This window comes from Delphinus delphis, chromosome X, assembly GCF_949987515.2.
Source record: "Delphinus delphis chromosome X, mDelDel1.2, whole genome shotgun sequence".
NCBI lineage: Eukaryota > Metazoa > Chordata > Mammalia > Artiodactyla > Delphinidae > Delphinus > Delphinus delphis.
The window spans coordinates 85,118,257-85,136,952 of NC_082704.1; the positions used below are offsets into that span (position 1 = coordinate 85,118,257).

Sequence of the window (18,696 nt, forward strand, 5' to 3'; positions counted from 1 at the left end):
TCTCCATCTCCCGGCAAGCTCAGAGGGGCGGGGAGAGAGAGCCAGAGGAGGTGGAGAACTTGGGCAGCTCTGCAGAGTGGGGCAGGAGCTCCGGTGTTTGGTACCCCCAGCCCCACCGCTGTTGCTGCTGCTGCAGCGGGGACACAGGTGAGGACGGCCCTATGGGGAGGGGGAGGGGACCACCAACAGTGCTGTCCTTGTCCTTCCCTGGTCCAGCCCCCAGGCCCTAGCCCATCCTGGGACAGTCCTACTGGACCTTGTCCTTCCAAGCCTCCTTCCAGGGACCCAGCCCCCTCCTCCTGCCTGTGCTGCCTTCTCTCCCAGGCCTGGCTTCTCCTCTTCCTCCTCACGTCCTGCTGCCGCTGCTGCTTCTGCCGCTGCCCAGCACATACCACCAGCCCCTCGGGGTGTGGTTTCCCCAGACCAGCCCCCAACAGTGGGACGCAGCCTGATCCCGGCCTTCCTGGGCTCCTGTAAGGCCCAGGAGCCCCCCTCCCTGCAGACACACCCAACTCCCTTTCAACACCCCACCCTGCCCTCCAACCCATTTTGAGGGGGACCCCGTCTTCCTCTTATCTTAGTCTTTTTTGATTCTCTGGATGCTCTGGGGCTATGCCCAACTTCCTTCCAGTTGAGTCCCAGCCCTGAGGGGTTCTCCAGGTCCCTTCCCTACCCCCTGAACTCTTGAGAGGGTGGACCAGGCTTTCTCAGCCCCCCTGGATACCCTTCTCTACCAGACACCTCTCAGCCTCTGAAAAATAACCTGGCCCCATCTAACCCTTTAGATACCCCACCTCCTTCTCCAGCCCCGCTAGGGGGCCCCACCTCTCCTTCCTTCCCCAGAACTCCTGTAGAGTGTGGACACCCCACCCCCAGGCTATTCTTGGCAGCTCTAGGCACTCCCAAGACACCTCTCAGCCTCTTTACAAACTCCTGGCTCTGTAGCCACCCCTTAGATGCACCACCCCCTTTCCTAGATCCACGAAGGGGCTCCAACCCCCTTATCTTCTCCCCAGAAGTCTTGAGAGTTTGGACAACCCTCCTCACCTCTCTCAGTTCCTTCAGAATCCCCCTCCAGACACTCTCAGCCTCTTGCAAACACCTCTGGTTCCATTTCTACCCCTCCGGATGCCCCGATCCCCTCTCCAACCCCACTAAGCGGTTCCAGTCCCTTCTTCCTTCCCTCAGAACTCTTGAGAGTGTGGACAACTCCCCAGTGTTTCTTGCTTCATTCTAGACACCCCCAGATACCTCTCAGGCAGTGCTGACCCCTCTAGAATCATCTCAGTCTCTAAACACTCCCTCGGATCCTTTTTGGCACCTCTAGACGCTCCTCTTCTGCTCCTCTCCATGTCCCCTAGCCCCTTCTCACTCCCTCAAGACATCGCCCTGGTCCCTCTTAGACCCTCTACATGTCCCCCAAGCCCTTGCCCATCTCTCTAGGTCCTCCTCCCGGTTCCTCTTGGCCTCTCTAGACACCCCCAGTTTCCTTGTGCGAGTGGCCCAGGGCCTCTCCAAGCCTCCACCATCCTGGAGACAGCCACATTCTCCTAAAGTCCAACCCCTCCCCCACAAGTCTCCGTGGGCCTGGGGCGCGGCAGGATGGCAGCAGGCGTGGCCACATGGCTGCCTTTTGCACGGGCGGCCGCGGTGGGCTGGCTGCCCCTGGCCCAGCAGCCCCTGCCCCCCGCGCCGGGGGTGAAGGCAACTCGAGGGGATGAGGTTCTGGTGGTGAACGTGAGCGGACGGCGCTTTGAGACCTGGAAGAACACGCTCGACCGCTACCCAGACACTCTGCTGGGCAGTTCAGAAAAGGAATTCTTCTATGACGCCGACTCAGGCGAGTACTTCTTTGATCGCGACCCAGACATGTTCCGGCACGTGCTCAACTTCTACCGCACGGGCCGACTGCACTGCCCACGGCAGGAGTGCATCCAGGCCTTTGACGAAGAGCTGGCCTTCTATGGCCTGGTGCCTGAGCTCGTGGGCGACTGCTGCCTCGAAGAGTACCGGGACCGCAAGAAGGAGAACGCCGAGCGCCTGGCGGAGGACGAGGAGGCCGAGCAGGCCGGGGACGGCCCATCCCTGCCGGCTGGCAGCTCCCTGCGGCAGCAGCTCTGGCGGGCCTTCGAGAACCCACACACGAGCACCGCAGCCCTCGTTTTCTACTACGTTACCGGCTTTTTCATCGCTGTGTCGGTCATCGCCAACGTGGTTGAGACCATTCCGTGCCGCGGCCCTGCACGGCGGCCCCCGAGGGAGCAGCCCTGTGGCGAGCGCTTCCCGCTGGCCTTTTTCTGCATGGACACGGCCTGTGTACTCATATTCACAGGTGAATACCTTCTGCGGCTGTTCGCGGCCCCTAGCCGTTGCCGCTTCCTGCGGAGTGTAATGAGCCTCATCGACGTGGTGGCCATCCTGCCCTACTACATCGGGCTCCTCGTGCCCAAGAACGAAGATGTCTCGGGCGCCTTTGTCACCCTGCGGGTGTTCCGGGTGTTCCGTATCTTCAAGTTCTCCAGGCACTCACAGGGCTTGCGGATTCTGGGCTACACACTCAAGAGCTGTGCCTCTGAGCTGGGCTTTCTCCTCTTTTCCCTTACCATGGCCATCATCATCTTCGCCACTGTTATGTTTTATGCCGAGAAGGGCACAAACAAGACCAACTTTACTAGCATACCCGCGGCCTTCTGGTATACCATTGTCACCATGACCACACTTGGGTGAGTGCAGACCCTGTGTGGGGAGCTGCCCGATCAGTCAATTACACTCACCTTTTCTGTAAAATTAAAAAGGTTAGATAAATGATCTCTCTCTCTCTCTCTATTTGAACTTCAATTTGGTCATCTTTAAAAAGTGAGGGAGTTGGATTAATCTCCAAATCCCTCCCAGCTCTGACAATGCCTTAATTTTCAGGTCAGGAGACTTGGGTTCAACGATGGTCTTAGCTGCACTCTTTCTGTTGACCTTGTTTTCTCTGGGCTAGTTTTCCCCTCTGCAAAATGAGAAATGATGATCACTTCAACATCCAGAGGGGATTCAGTGACATCATGGTTATGAAAGTTATCTGAATGTTTCTGGTGCAGGATAAATAGATATTCGCTTTCTATCACCCCTTTTTCCATCTTGAGGACCCACGTCTCCCAACCCTTTAGATTCATCTGCTGTGTGGGGCACTACCTCTGTGGCTCCGTGATTCCTTGATGTTTCCCCAGAACAAGATATTTTCGGCATCATTTTTTTTTTTTTTACTGCCAGTCCTTGAGAGGAAATGGGATAAACGCATCAAATGAAATCACCAAACTCATGTTGTTCTTAAAGACACTGTCTAGGGCAGATAACTGTGGTCCTTTTCTAAATTCCTATCACTGGGATTAGGTATGCAGTTGCTGCTCAGTATCTGTTGAACGGATACATTGGGATTACTCAGGACCTTAGTAGTAGAACAGAAAAATTGATTTGAGGTTTCTAAGAAGTAGAAATTAACTCTGGTTGGAGTTTCAGGATTGTATTGACAAATACTAAGCACTGAGAACAGGTTGGAACTGGGTATTTTGATGTCCTTTTATCCTATTCAGTCCTCACAACAACCCTGGGAGGATGTCTCATAGTTGAGGACACAGTCAGAGATGATACATCACAGAGCCAGAAATGGCCAAGTTGGAGAGACTTTTAAATGAGTCAAAGTAAAGAAATAAGGAAGAGGCATCCTGGGGGAGGGGGTGGGGGCAAAGGCCTAGAAGCTGAAGACTGCAGAGGCTGCGTTTCTTTGGAGGGGATCTGATTGGTCCTGTGGTTAGAACAAGAGTATGCTGTGTGATTTTGAGCAAATCAGTTATGGAACCTTGCTGAGCTTCACTCCCCCCACCCCCAACCAAACAAGTTGGTAAGATTGGCTCTGCTCCATCTCCATGGGAGGGGGGGTGGTATGGAGGAAGGGAGGGAGGAGTTTCAAGGCTCCCCCCCTATTTTTTAATATGAGGACAGTTTCAAGGCTTCCCCTGGGGGAATAAGATGGGGTGCTACCTAGAGAAGGTAAGACAGACACAAGCAAAACCAACAGAGCACTGCTCCCAGGACTCAGAGCCCCTTAGCTGGTTTGTGGTGGTGGGACTCTCTCTCCGGGAGGCTATATTTACTGCCTCTGACTTCCTCCTTCCCCCCTATGCTTGGTATTAATAGATTTCCAGCTGACTCAGATGCCCGGTGCATGGCTTGGATGGGGGCAGCAGATAGTAGGGGCTGAGGGCCCATTTCTCATTTGACCCCCACTGGTGGCCAGAGAGGTCATTCCCCAATTTTTGCAGAGCAAGAAACTGAGACCAGAGAGTTTGAGTGCCTGGCCAGGGTCGCAGAGTGAGTCAAGTTGGATGGGATGCAGTCGGGGACTGAGGGGTGGGTGGGTATTTTTCTTGACCTTGGCTTACCTCCCCCGGCCCCAGCTACGGAGACATGGTGCCCAGCACCATTGCTGGCAAGATTTTCGGATCCATCTGTTCACTCAGTGGCGTCTTGGTCATTGCTCTGCCTGTGCCAGTCATTGTGTCCAACTTTAGCCGCATCTACCACCAGAACCAGCGTGCTGACAAGCGCCGAGCACAGCAGGTAACTGCGCCTTCCATCTGAGTACCTCCTATTCCCCACACCCCAAGCCAGTCTACTCTTATGTTTGCCTACCTGACCTTCTATCTCCTCCTCTCTCTGTAGAAGGTGCGCTTGGCAAGGATCCGGTTGGCAAAGAGTGGTACCACCAACGCCTTCCTGCAGTACAAGCAGAACGGGGGTCTTGAGGTGGAGAGGGGCCTGGATTGGGGTGGGAGGTGAGCAGTGACGGGAGGAGGAAGGTGCTGACCTCATCCCTCTGCTCTATCCACTCCAGGACAGCAGCAGTGGGGAAGAACAGGCGCCGTGTGTCAGGAACCGTTCTGCTTTTGAGCAGCAACATCACCACTTGCTGCATTGTCTAGAGAAGACAACGGTGAGGCCTAATGAGAGGTGGTGTGGCAGAATGAAGGGGGTCCCTTTGCCAGCAAGCCAGCTCCCTCCTGGGATGGGAGGCTCACTACTAATTGTGGAAATCACACAGGGCTTCCCGGAAGAGGCCCCAGTAGAGCTGAGCCTTGAAGGATGGGCAAGGGAAGGGAAGAGAGAGCGACTTACAGAAAGGAAGGAATGGCCTAAGCAAAAGCTTGGGGGTGAGGTCAGCTTCCTTGTGGTGCCCTGTGACCATGCCTCCCTTCTGCCCACAGTGCCATGAGTTCACGGATGAGCTAACCTTCAGTGAGGCCCTGGGCGCTGTCTCGCTGGGTGGCCGCACCAGCCGCAGCACTTCCGTGTCCTCCCAGCCAGTGGGGCCTGGCAGCCTGCTATCCTCTTGCTGCCCCCGCAGAGCCAAGCGCCGTGCCATCCGCCTTGCCAACTCCACTGCCTCGGTCAGCCATGGCAGCATGCAGGAGCTGGACACGCTGGCAGGGCTGCAGAGGAGCCCTGCCCCTCAGAGGTAAGCATGCTGACCTGCTGTGCAACCCCTCTCCCGGGGAAGCTCAGAGCTTGGACCAAGGGGTCTGAGATTTCATGACTCCAGGCCTCCTAGCAAGTCAAGCTCAAACCCAAACTCCTCCATGCTGGAAGCTTGGGCTTATCTTGTCTGGAACTCCTCATTTTTCATTTGTACTTCCAATAAACATTTATTGAGCATCTCCTGTATGCTAGGCACAATTTGGGGCATTTTGGAATTCACTTTAGTTTAGGAGTTTAGTTCAGTTTTGGCAGTGAATAGAACAGACAGAAATCCTGACCTTATGGAACTTCTATTCTAGTGAGATGAGACAGTTAAAAAACAAATACACAGATGATGCAGTGTGTTAAGTGCCAAGGAGAAAAATAAATCAGGGATGGGGGATAGAGAGTGTAGAACAGGGTGTGATGCAGTTTTAACAGTGTGGTCGGGGAAGGTTTTGCTGAGGTGACATCTGAGCTGAGATCTGAAGAAGGAGAGGGAATGAGCCACGTGGATACCTAGAGGGAGAGCTTTCCAGGCAGAGCAAACAGCCTGTGCAAAGGCCCTGAGGCAGGAATGGGTCTGCATGTTAGAGACACAGCCAGGAAGCTTCTGTAAGTAGAGTGGAGTGAGTGAGGGGGAGAGTGGTAGGAGGTAAAATCAGAAAGGAACAGAAAGGACCAGATTGTGTAGATCTTACAGTAGACTGTTGTGAGGACTCTGGCACTGCAAGGAGTAAGCACAATAGATAACACTTTTATGTGTGTGCTCATTATGTTGCAGACACTACTCTGAGCATTTTGTATCATTTATTATCTTATTTAATCTCCACAACATCTCTGTGAGGAAGAAAACATTGTTATTCCCATGCTACAGATGAGAGAAGAGAGGTTTAGAGTGGTTGAGGTGGCATCAGGACTATTTGACTCCAGAGCCCTCACTCTGCACCACCATAATTAAGGGTGCAGGGGAAGCATTTAGCACAGTGCCAGGGACCTAGTAGGCACTCAGTAAATGTCATGATCGCCGTGGCAAGTATTAAAATAACTTTTAAAGAACCTTCCATCTTCCCACCCTTATCCACAGCCGCTCAAGCCTCAATGCCAAGCCCCATGACAGCCTTGACTTGAACTGCGACAGCCGGGACTTCGTGGCTGCCATCATCAGTATCCCCACCCCTCCTGCCAACACCCCAGATGAGAGCCAACCTTCCTCCCCTGGCGGTGGTGGCAGTGGGGCCAGCAGCACCCTCAGGAACTCCAGCCTGGGTACCCCTTGCCTCCTTCCCGAGACTGTCAAGATCTCTTCCCTATGAGGGACGGGCCTGCCCATCCAGAGCACTCTCCCAATTCCTGGGGGCTCCCTTCCAAAGCCATATTTTGGGGACGCAGAGAAGGGCAGCCTGGGGACCCCTTCTGCCCCCCACTGAGAACTATGCAATGGAGTTTCATGGAATGGCCCACCTGGTGGGGAAATAGCCAGGGAAAGGGAAACTTCCCCCACCCCAGACAGTTTTCCCTGTGGGAGGTGAAGCACTGGGCTTCCTCAGGCCCCTAGCCTCCTTGCCCCAGCACACTGGGACTGGCCCCTCTACCCAAGCGGGCCTCCTGCATGCTCCTCCCCTCAGGAGTTCTGGCCCAAGAAGAAGAGGTGAAACTTCCTCTTCTCTCTGGCTGAGCTGTGGAGGTTTGGGGGTTCATAGAAGAGAACCCTCACTTCTGATCTGGCCTCTAGAAGAAGTCCCCACCCTCCACCGGGCCCAACAACTCTCAAATTCCGAAGCTTGGAATGCAACCACAGGCTTCATGGGCTGTGGCCTCAGCAGTGACCTTGGTTCAGGGGTCAGGCTGCCTTTCCCAACACACACAGATAGCACAAACACCACCCCCCTTCCCTGGCTGCTGGAAATGGGTCCCCCGCAACCCCGTCCTCCACTGGGCCCCCAGCAAACTCTAGCAATAGCAGCTGCTGCCGTGACATTATGCAAAGCCTCTGCCCAGTTTGCTGCAATATTTACATCTGCCCTAATCATAGGGGCCACCTCTAACTACTCCTCCTTCTCTCTTCTCTGGCTTGCTTCCTTCCTGGGTTGGGCTGGAGTCTGGACTGGCTGAGATAAAAGCCTGGCAGCTGGCGAGAGCTGGGCTGTGTTTGGAGATCATGGGCTGATTCCATGTTCTTGGGCAGGAGTCCAGAAGTGGCAGGGGCTGAGGCCTGGGTTGTTCCTGAGCTCTGGGAGCTGGAGGAGGCAGGAGGAACTTCTTGATCTCCTCCTCCTCCCCCACAATGCCTTTTCACATATCCCTCTCTCTTCTCCCTCTTCGGTCACCTTCAGGAACTCTGTCTGCTCTCAGGCTGAAATCTGGCATCATCTCAGGTTCCCTGTCCCCAGCACTGTCCCTGTGGAGCTGGTGGCTGACAAAGATGTAGTTTCCATCAGTCAATAAAACCTGAGAGGAGAGACAAGGATGAGCACCTCCTGGCTCTGTGGGTTTGGGGGCTGGGTTGGGCTGGAGGGGTTGAAAATACTCCAATTTCAATTCCTTTTAACTAGTAGAAGGGCTGTTAGGGGAAAGGTATGGGAGGTGGATGGTTGCTGGTGTGTTTTGGAAGATGGGGATCTAGGAGAAATGAAAGAGGGTGGTCGAAGAGGTGAATCTGCAGCCAGTGACGTAGGCTAGGAGGTCCTGAGACATGCCCCATGGACATAATCTGCTCTAGCCCCCTCACTCACAGATGGGGAAACTGAGACCCAAAGCAGCACACGCTTGGTTAGAGGAGACTTGAACCCAGGCTTCCTGACAGCAAACAGCTCTGAACTGAACCCTGATGAAAAGCATCTCTCAGTTTGGCGAATTCCCCTTCCCTGTGGATGTCCCCTACCTGTATTCTCTCTTCTGGACTACTGGATATACTAGACTAGTGTAACTGAGCTCTGTGGAGCACAGAGAAGACAGACCTTGGATTCAGGTTGACCTGGATTCCAGTCCCTGGGTGAGAGAATCACTTATCTTCTCTTGCCTCAGGTTGCTAATCTGTGAAATAATCATTCATCCATTCACCAAATATTTATTAACTGCATATCATGTGCTAGCCCTAGGGGTACAAAAATGGGCAAAGTAGACATCATCTCTGATCTACAGAGGTGAGCATGGAAGGCAATTAAGCAATTACAATATAGTGTAGTAGAACCAAGATTAGTGGATTACAGAAGCATATAGATGGCAAGAGAACCTAACCTGGCCGAACAATGAGCTGAAGTTAGCCAGGCAAAAGACAAAAGAGTGAAAATGTTTTAGGCAGAGGGAACAGCATGTGCAATGGCCTGGAGGTTAGAGCGCCAGCTCAGGGCCTTGGGAAACTGAAGGGGTTCAGCACAGCTAGTGAGGAGAGTGTGAGACTGTGACGAGGGTGAGGATGTAGAAGTAGGCCAGATCACAAAAGGCCTTTGAAGCTATGATACAGATGTGGACTTCATCCTAAGGATAATGGGGACCTCTAAAGGCTTATAAACAGGAAAGTCATCGCTAGTTTTGTATTTCAGAAGGATTATTCTGGCTGTGGGGAGTGGGTTATAGAGAACCAGTCCTGGAGGGAGGAAGAACAGTGAGGAGGCTTTTGCAGTTGCCGAGTTGGCAGGTGATAGTGGCTTAGACGGGATAGTGGCAGTAAGAGTTGGAAAGTCAAGAGATTTCAGAGATAGGACTGGCAAGATTTAGGATTGACAGGTATGTGGGAGTTGAGGAAGAGGGAGCAGTCAGGGTTGACTCCCAGGTTTCTGCCTTGGGCAAAGGCTGGAGGGGGTGCCATTCATTCACTGTCAAAGGGAACATCAAAGCTGTTGAGCACACAGTAACAGGCACATAGTGAGTACTTGGTGAAGGTTGACTACAATTATTATCATAAGTTCAGTTTTAGATGTGTAGTGCTGGACAAATATTGAGTAGGGAGTGGGATACATGGATCAAGTGAGATGGTCCTGAGAAGATTCAATGTGATAATGTACACAGGCATTTGGCACAGTGTCCTAAACACAGTAAGCCCAGTAAACGTGAGTCTTCTCCTCCCATTAAGTCTCAAGAGCGGAAAACACCACCATAGTCTGTTTATTACCAACACCCTTCAGGAAAGAACTTCAACTAGGGTTGGCATCTGAAGGGAGACGTTTAGGTGGCACTCAGAAGAGCTTTCTGATGGCCTGTATATGGCTTGGCTCTTAAGACTGGCAGGGAGCCCTCACCTCTCACAACAACTTCTCGGTTCATGAGCTCATCTCAACTCCATAACTACTCCCTGAGGTAGTCTGGGCAGGCATTATCATTCCCGTTTTACACATGGGTAACCTCAAATTTGAGACACAATGACCTCCTCAAGGTCATACAGTTGGTAATGGTCCACCGTGCCTGGGACTGAGGTCTTCCTGACTCCAAAGCCTGGGATTCTTTCCACTGCACTGCAGTGCAGACTAATTTATTGAGCACTTACTAGATGCCAGGCACAGCACCAGACGCTTTGCAAGCATTAACTTCTGATCCTTAAATTGGGATTATCATTGCCATTTTACAGAGAAGTAGAAATTGAGGATGGGGTGGGTGTTAAATGACTTGCCAGATATCACTCAGAAGGGGCACAGCTAGGATTAGCTTGTAGCTCTCCATCCGTTCAGTAGCAGGAATTTTACCAACCTTATTGCGAGACGCTGGTTGCTGACAGAGCTGGTTTACAAACTTTGCTCGATTCAGGTAAACACCATTGGGGGGACTTGTGGGGGTGGGGAAAGGCTGTGCCGCGCCTGCGCGCTAGCCACAGGGGCGGGGAGGTCAACATGAGGGCAGCGGTGCGCCGGTGCCAGAGTGGGCGTGTCTGCTTCCCAAACACCCACTGTCCCAATGGTGCATGTCTGTCCCAAGGTTGGCCCGTTCGACTTGAGTGGTGGCATGTCTTAACCAATCACTGCAGAACCCGGCCTGTTGCCAGGGTGAAGCTGTGCCCGCCTCTCTACCGGAGGCGGATTTCTGGTGGGTGGAAACGGAAGTGATGCTTCAGGGGCTAGCTAACCTCTGGGAGTGTTGATATTTTCCAGTCAGTCCGGCTGACTGGGGCCAAGTTGGAAGCCCGGAAGGGAGGCGATTTAAAAACTCGTGCACGGGGCAGGCCACGCTGTCCTGTTGCAGTGCCCCCGCCTGCGAGTCAGAGCCTCGGGGAGACAAGAGCACGACGGGACGAAGAGGAAAGGCAAGGAACAAGGGTGCCGACTTTGACTGAAATCTGAGACAGAGGGCAGGGGAGGGCGATCGTTCGCTTCTGATTGGCTCGTGGGCATCATCGAGGACCCACGCAACCGCTTCGATTGGTTGGTGCCCTCAATTGTTGTGGCGGCGGCGAAGATTTTGCCCACGTACTTCCGAGCGAGAGGCGGGGCTGCGCCCCGGCGCGCCTGCGCAACGCCCCGGGCCCCACCCGGTAGTTCAAGAACCTGCGAGGGGGCGGGGCGAAGAGGTGCTTGTTTTGGTTCTGTTTCCTTTGAAGCCGAAGGCCGGAACGAGCATAGCAATAAACTTGCTGGGCTTGGAGAGAAGGCTACGACAAGCTCGCCGCGGTGCCTTCATCTTGGACTTCACATCCGGGTTCTCCGGCCGCGTGACCCGCGCGCCGCCGACGTTCGAAAACCGGTGCCTCGATCTCTTTATCCGGGGCCCGGCGATCCCGTCGTGCTTCGCGCACCACTGTAGCCCCCCTCATCCGGGTCCTCTCCCGGCGTGCCCCGCGCCGAGTTTGGTGGGGGGTACTCGGCGGTGCCGCCATGACTATTCTCCCCAAAAAGAAACCACCGCCTCCCGACGCCGACCCCGCCAACGAGCCGCCGCCGCCCGGGCCGCTGCCCCCGGCGCCTCGCCGCGGCGGGGGTGTAGGCGTGGGCGGCGGCGGCACGGGTGTGGGTGGCAGCGATCGTGACCGTGACTCGGGAGTCGGCACCCGTCCTCGAGCCTCGCCACCGCCTCAGGGCCCGCTCCCGGGGCCACCGGGTGCCCTCCATCGCTGGGCGCTGGCCGTGCAGCCTGGCGCCGTGGCGGGACCCCGGCCACAGCAGGCCTCTCCTCCTCCTTGCGGGGGCCCCGGCGGTCCCGGCGGCGGTCCCGGTGACGCGTTGGGTGCTACAGCAACGGGCGTGGGCGCGGCGGGCGTGGTGGTGGGCGTGGGCAGTGCCGTGGGCGTGGGCGGCTGCTGCTCTGGGCCGGGTCACAGCAAGCGGCGGCGTCAAGCCCCTGGGGTTGGCGCGGTTGGCGGGGCCAGTCCTGAGCGGGAGGAGGTCGGCGCAGGTTACAACAGTGAGGATGAGTATGAAGCGGCTGCAGCGCGCATCGAGGCCATGGACCCCGCCACCGTCGAGCAGGTATGGGCGGGGGGTGACGGGTGACTGGGTGTGGTGGACGGGATGCCCAGACTGCGTAGGGACCCAAGGAAGGCTATTTGAGATCGCTCCAAGGGGCCTTTGTCTTCTCTCTGAGACTGGCACTCTTTTCTCTGGTAGTGGGGGTGTGAGAGACCCTATTTCTCCCGCCAAGGACTTGGGGTTAGAGGCCCCAGATAAGATGGAGGACTTAAAAGTGGGGTCTGTGATGTCTCCTAGGGCCGTAGTTGTCATTCTGGGCCCAGGGACCTCTTCGTGTAGGGCCAATAGGTAGGAACTCCCCAGGAGAGACAGGCAAGATGGAATGCCTCCTGAGAGGGGAGTCTCACGACTCTCCAGAGGACCTTGGTCTGTGTTCAGTGACTTGAGATTTCTTCTCCTCTGGGATAAGAGTTTAAGGCTTCTTCTCCAGGGAATACAAGTAAGGTGGAGATCTCAGAGATATGAGTGTCCCCAAGATACCAAAACCGTTTCAGGGGTCTGAGACACTCTATATAGGACAACCCCCTTCTCTTTCTCAGGGGGATACAGCACAGGACCATGCAGCAGTGGGGTCTGAGACTCCCTCTTCTAGAAGTCAAGGGCCTGACACACACACATACATACCCCCCTAAGATCCCCTTCCCTATGGGAACAAGGGTCAAAACCAACACCCTGGGACCAGAAAGTCTACTAGGGTACATGAGATTCATCCCCTTCTAAGTGACAAGGGTCTGTGCTTTCTCAAAGAGGTCTGAGACCTCTTTGGAGACAAGAGTCTGAATTTCTCTCTAGGAGCTTAAGCTATTTTTAAGGTCTAGACACCCGCCCCCCCAGCACCAGGCCTGAACCTTTCTTCAAGAAAATAGGACTCACTGTTTCGGATACTGGAACCTAGGATTGCCCCTGCTTATGGACTGGGGCTTTCAGAGACTGGGTCTGAAGCCTCTTCAGGAGACTGATACCCCTCCACAGAGGTCTTTAGGGGACTTTTCTCCTCAGGGAGTGGTCTGAGAATTCTCTTTGGGCATCTGAGACACTGTGCCAAGGACTCTTGAGCTTTCCCTCAAGGACAAGAGATGCATACATACCCCAGTGGCCAGTGTGTCTCTAGAGGTGAGGTCCAAGCTTCCCCCTCAAGGAACTTAAGGTACTCCTCAGGAGCAGGAGGTCTCCCCTGACCAGATTTGAGCCCTGAGACCCTTCCCTTGGGGCATGGGTAGAGTCCCTGGGGAATAGGGTTCCGCATCTCCCCTCATGAGTTTGAACTTTCTCTCAGCATACGTGTACCCCAGTTTTAGAGGCCTTTTGGGGGCATAAGATTTCATGCCTTGGGGACTTGAGCCTAAGCCCCCCTTCCACTTTGAACTAAGTCCTGCGGGCTGCTCATTACTCTTGGGGACATGGGTAAGGTGGGATTCTGGGGGAAAGAGTCTGAGCCTCCTCGCAGGGGCCTGAGCTTCCCCTCTGGGACAAGAGATCCTTCACCTTAGGGAGGGGCTTGAGCTCCCCCCTTGGGTATGAGGCTCCTCCTCCCCTCCCTTCTCCCCAACCAGGCAATCCTTTCTCACCAGGGAGAGGGACGGGAAGTCCTCCCCAATGTGGCCTGAGGCCTCCCCCATTGGACAGAAGGACCTGGATGCTTTTCACAGTCATAAGAACTGCCTACCTGAGCCTGCTCAGGCTAGGAAGTTCTCCTTACTTTCTGTGAGAAAGGTGTCAGGTACTGGGGACATGAGGACTGAGGCCTACCCTCAAGAGCTAGGAGATGTGTTGAGTCTCTCCCTGACCCAGCTATGCTTCTAATTTCCTGGATCAGGGAAATATTCTGAGCTTCCTGAATTTCTTTCAATAAGCTTTTTTCTTCCCACAGACAGGGAAGGGGTTTGGGACATCCCCACTGCAGGAAATTCTCCACCCACATTCCTCTCCCTCTTGGTTCAGGTGTGTACTTCACGGGGGCCAGGGCCAGGGCCTGGTTTTGAGCTCCTGTTCTTGTTCCCTTTCCATGCATTACTACTTCTCCAGGCAGGATAAATCATCTGCCAGGGTGAGGACCAGGAGTTATTTCTTCTCACTGGTTGCAGTAAAGTGTGCCTTTCCTTCTCCACAGAAACGAGGAGTCCCAGGAACAGAGAGAAAGTCATGTGCTGCCATGGTGACTAGAAAGACACCTCCTTACATCCCCTTTGCATCTCCTGGGCTAGGAGTCCCTCCCTTGTAATTGTTCCCATAAGAACATGGAAGTAAAGCTCTGTGGTTGCATGATACCTTCCCTTCCCAATGACGGAGGAGAGGCTTCATGTCCTCCCACTTCTTGGGACAAAGGGAGGAAGAAGATGCTTCTTTTTGCTTCACCTGGTTGAACTTGGGGATGAAAAGAGGGGAGATTCTTCCTGCAGCCCTAGGCTTAGTCCTGAACCGTCACTGGGGGCATTTGTAACCCGGAGGCCAATTAGATCCTTGGGAAAGAGGGGAGTTGTTGAGAGGGAGCCCAGATGGTGAATCTGGTCCTTGTGACTACTCAGACTTATTGTCTGTCCTGGTGCTGTTACTGTATCTACTGCCTTTAGGAGCCCTTTTGACACCCTGGGGGTCCCAGTGCTAGGAAGGTGGTGTTGTCAGGGGTTTCCTTTCCCAGGTATGGCTGCCTTGCCGAGAGTCTCCCCTCTGAAAAGAATGGCTTGAGAGCGTCCTGAGCTTGAGGACGCCACAGAGCATTTTGTGAAGGGGGCCCGTGTGCTGAAGTGGTGGGAGAGGGTGGACCTGACACTGAAGCCAGGATGCCTGGGTTCCCACCCTGGCTCTGATGGGGCTTTTCTGGATGAAGCAGAATAGTTCTGCCTGTGCTCTCTGGGCCACAGTTTTCTCTTTGGTCAGGTAAGGAGCTGGTGAGGTATTGTTTAGCTTTGGGATTTTAGGGAGCTCACACCAAAGCCCTTTGGGCCTGGAGGTGACAGGGAACAGTAGGTGTCTTTCGAGGCAGAACTGGGTTCCTCTCCTCTCTCCCCTGCCTCTGTGTTCCCTCTCAACCATCCAAGCTTGGTGGTCAGGACAAGTCGCCTGGTCAGTGTGAGGCTCAGGGTTGGCAGACAGTGATTTTTGTGGCCAGCTATGCTGTGGTGAATAAGCTCGGGGGTTGCCTGTTGGGAGACCTCTTGGATGGTTTGGAGGTAGGGTTATGTGTAGAAAAAGTTTAGGCTTTGGAGCTGGCAGGCCTGAGTTCAAATCCCAGGATCTCCTGCTTAGCTGCCAAAAGTCCACCCATGCCCAAGGTTATTGAGTGTCTGAATACCTGACCTGGCCCACCTTGGACCTTGGCTGATTCTTCTCTTGAAGTTTCCCCAGGATCATCTGGGTTCTTCCTAGGAGCCTTTGCAACAACTGATCTTTGTTGGCAAAAACCCTTCATTTGGCTTCTAGGAACCTGCTGATTCCTCTGGTGAGGAGGCAGAGTGGTATAGCAGGAAGTGGTCTCTGCCTGGGTGGTCTGGGTTTGAGTCCTGTATCTTTTGGTAGTTCCTTTTTCTGGGCCTCAGTTTCTCCATCCATAAAATGGGTAGTGGTGGGGAGGGAAGTTGTACTCATTGCTTTGAAGCTAGTTGTAATCTCTTTAATTCTCTGCTCTCTACTCCCCCCATCCATTGTGAAAGTTTTGAGTGGGACCCCTTGGCTTTGGGAGTATGCTATGAAGTTTCAAGCAGTTACCAGCTTCCCTCTCACCAGCCACTGCTGTAGGCCTTTGTGTGTGTGTTTTTTGTTTTCTCTTGTTGTTGTTTTTATTTTTTGGCTTCACCACTCAGGATATGGGATCTTAGTTCCCTGACCAGGGATTGAACCTGCACCCCTTGCAGTGTAAGCATGGAGTCTTAACCGCTGGACCGCCAGGGAAGTCCCTATGTGTGTGTTTGTGTTTTTTTTTGTTTGTTTGTTTTTTTAATTTATTTTTGGCTGTGTTGGGTCTTTGTTGCTGCGTGTGGGCTTTCTCTAGTTGCAGTGAGTGGGGGTACTCTTCGTTGCAGTGCACGGGCTTCTCATTGCAGTGGCTTCTCTTGTTGCGGAGCACAGGCTCTAGGCACGCAGGCTTCAGTAGTTGTGGCACACGGGCTCAGTAGTTGTGGCCGCACAGGCTTAGTTGCTCCGTGGCGTGTGGGATCTTCCCGGACCAGTGCTCAAACCCATGTCCCCTGCATTGGCAGGCGGATTCTTAACCACTGCGCCACCAGGGAAACCCCCTGTGTGTGTGTTTTTAACAGCTTTCTTGAGATATAATTCACACATCATGCATTTCACCAGTTCAAAGTGTACAGTTCAGTGACTTTTAGTGTAGTCACAGAGTTGTACATCCATCACCACAGTCAATCAATTTTAGAACATTTTTTTCACCTCAGAAGGAAACCCTGCATCATCATCATCTCCCATCCCCTTATCCCCTCTCGGCCTCTGACAACCACTAATCTACTTTTTGTTTTGATTGATTTGTCTTTTCTGGATATTTCATATAAATGGAATCATACAACATGCAGTCCTTTGTGACTTCGTTCTTTCACTTAGCATAATGTTTTCAAGGTTCATCCATGTTGTAGCATGCATCAGGACTTTGTTTCTTTTTGTTGCAGAATAATAGAATCTTCATTTTTTAATCCCCCTCACCCCCCTACCCCAGTGGCCTGGCAGTAGGTTTGGGGCCTTTTGCTCTTTTCCGATTCCTCTGCCCTGGAGAGCTTGTGTTAGTCCTTAGCGGTGTGTCTGTCTGTTTCTCATTGGATGGGTTGCCTATGTTTAGCCCGTGGAGCAGAGCCAGTGTTCCTGGGTATTTTGGGGGAGAGAGGGGTGGTCTTGGCACCAGGCTTGCTGGGACAGAGCTGTGTAGCCCAGAATACTAAAAACCTCTTGGCCGTGGGTTCTGGGAAGACATCTGTCCATGAGCTGCCACTGCTGCTGCCATCTCCCCCTGCCTCCTCCCCGTTTCAGTGGCAACTCATTCATCAATAGACAGAGTCAGCAGCTTCCCAGGCTGGGAGGGGGGATTCCAGGCCCCTGCAGCCTTAATTCTAACCCTTTCCCTGGGGGGATGCAAACAGGGTGGATCTTGTGGGATGTGAGCATTGCCACGTTGCCTCACAGCTCACACAAGGGAGTGCTACAAGGAGGTTGTATTTGTTTCCTGTGGTTGCTGTGACAAATTACCACAAACTGGGTGGTTTAAAACAACAGAAATTTATTCTCTCACAGTTCCGGAGGCCAGAAGTCCGAAATCAGTTTCACTGGGCCCAAATCAAGGTGTTGGCAGGGCCACACTCACTCCACAGGCTCTATGGGAGAATGCAGTCCTCTTCCAGCTTCTGATGGCTACTCCCATTCCTTGGTTTTTGACCGCATCACTCTGACCTCTGCCTGCTTCTCCTCTGTGTATGGGTGGTCTCCTCCTCTGTCTGTATCAGGTCTTCCTCTGCTGTTCTAAGGACACTCGTGATTGCATTTAGGTCCTACCCTGATACTCCAGGATAATCTCCCCATCGCAAGATTCTTAACCACATTTGCAAAGATCCTCTTCCTGTAGCATTTACAGGTTCCAGGGATTAGGGCCTGATGTCTTTGGGTGGTCATTATTCAGCCTTCTACAGGGGTGTTCTTGTTTCCCTTCCAGGGCGAGGAAGGGAACTCATTAAGTGCTCTCATACTGGGCAAGGTCCTATAATATTTGAGTCTTCCCAGTATCCCTATTATTGGGAGGCTTGTTATCCCATTTCACAGATTGGAAAACTGTGGCTCAGAGCAGTTCATCACATGGCTAATAATTAGTGGAGTTGGATTGAAACCTCAGTCAGTTGGGTCCCACAGCCTGCTTCAACTTCTGTTGTGCCTTTGGACCAGTAGGTTGCAGTCTTGTACCTTGGATCTCCTGGTGTCAGAGAGCTTTGCCCAACCCCTTTGTGGAGGCTCAGAGATGTGGAGGGAGTCAGCCACAGGTTCAGCAGTGGGCTTGGAAGATTCAGGGTCTGGACTTTTTGTATTTTTATTTTATTTTATTTATTTTTAATTTAATTTTTGGACTGCGCTGCACGGCATGTGGGATCTTAGTTCCCCAACCAGGGATCGAACCCTGCAGTGGAAGCACAAAATCTTAATCACTGGACCGCCAGGGAAGTCCCAGGGTCTGGATTTGACTTTCTTAGGCCTGGACATTGATGTAGCTTATGCCTGGGCCAGCTCCCACCTTTCACTTCCGCCAGACCTTCCTTCCTGGGCCATTTTCCTAAACGACTCTCAAGTTGGCACTTTCTTTGGAGGCTCCTATCCAGCTGGGGAAAGGAAAAGACTGTGCTCTGAGCTCTTGGGACTCTAAGCTCTTTTTGGAGCCCAGGACCATGACCTCCCTGTTTTCTCCCCGCAGAGGGAGAGAGAGAAGGGGTTTCAGCCAGAGCCTGCTTTAAAGGCTGCTGGTGCCAAAGGCAGTGGGTGGCTAGTGGTCTGGCCTCCAGTTCCAGGCCCAGATGCTAGTCTGGCTGCCCCAGTACCAAAGCCTTGCTTGTGCAAGGGGAATGCTCAGGCCTTCTTCATTTTTAAGGACAAATCAGGATTTTCCCAAATGGGCTGCCAGGTACATCTCCATGCTGTGACTCATGAGGCTTCTCTTGTTGCCTTTACGCTAGGCTTTGCTGGTGCCCGAACCCCAGTTCCTTTCTGCCTTTGTAAAATGAAGATAATGCTTTCTGCCACCTGAGCTGTGGTAAGGACAGTTAAATGAGGTCACCTTTTGCATCTGGCACCTGGCATGGGCAGGCATTCGGCTAATATGAAT

At 53.3% G+C, this 18,696-nt stretch overlaps 2 protein-coding genes across 4 annotated transcripts in view; both read left to right on the forward strand.

Moving 5' to 3' along the window:
- The first annotated feature begins 1,602 nt into the window (after positions 1-1,602).
- Positions 1,603-6,815, forward strand: KCND1 (potassium voltage-gated channel subfamily D member 1). The gene is made up of 6 exons (XM_060001782.1): positions 1,603-2,723; positions 4,443-4,605; positions 4,708-4,791; positions 4,880-4,978; positions 5,250-5,500; positions 6,587-6,815. Exons 1-6 carry the CDS (start codon positions 1,603-1,605, stop codon positions 6,813-6,815), a joined length of 1,947 nt encoding a protein of 648 aa, XP_059857765.1.
- Positions 6,816-10,540: 3,725 nt separating this feature from the next.
- The window catches only part of OTUD5 (OTU deubiquitinase 5), a 28,417-nt gene continuing 20,261 nt past the window's right edge, over positions 10,541-18,696 (forward strand). For 2 of the 3 annotated variants that reach the window (XM_060002410.1, XM_060002412.1), the window contains exon 1: positions 10,541-11,894. In XM_060002410.1, coding sequence (XP_059858393.1) covers positions 11,304-11,894 — 591 coding nt within the window. In that variant the 5' untranslated portion in view covers positions 10,541-11,303. The remainder of the gene's footprint in view (positions 11,895-18,696) is intronic. The other variant, XM_060002411.1, reaches the window with a different exon arrangement.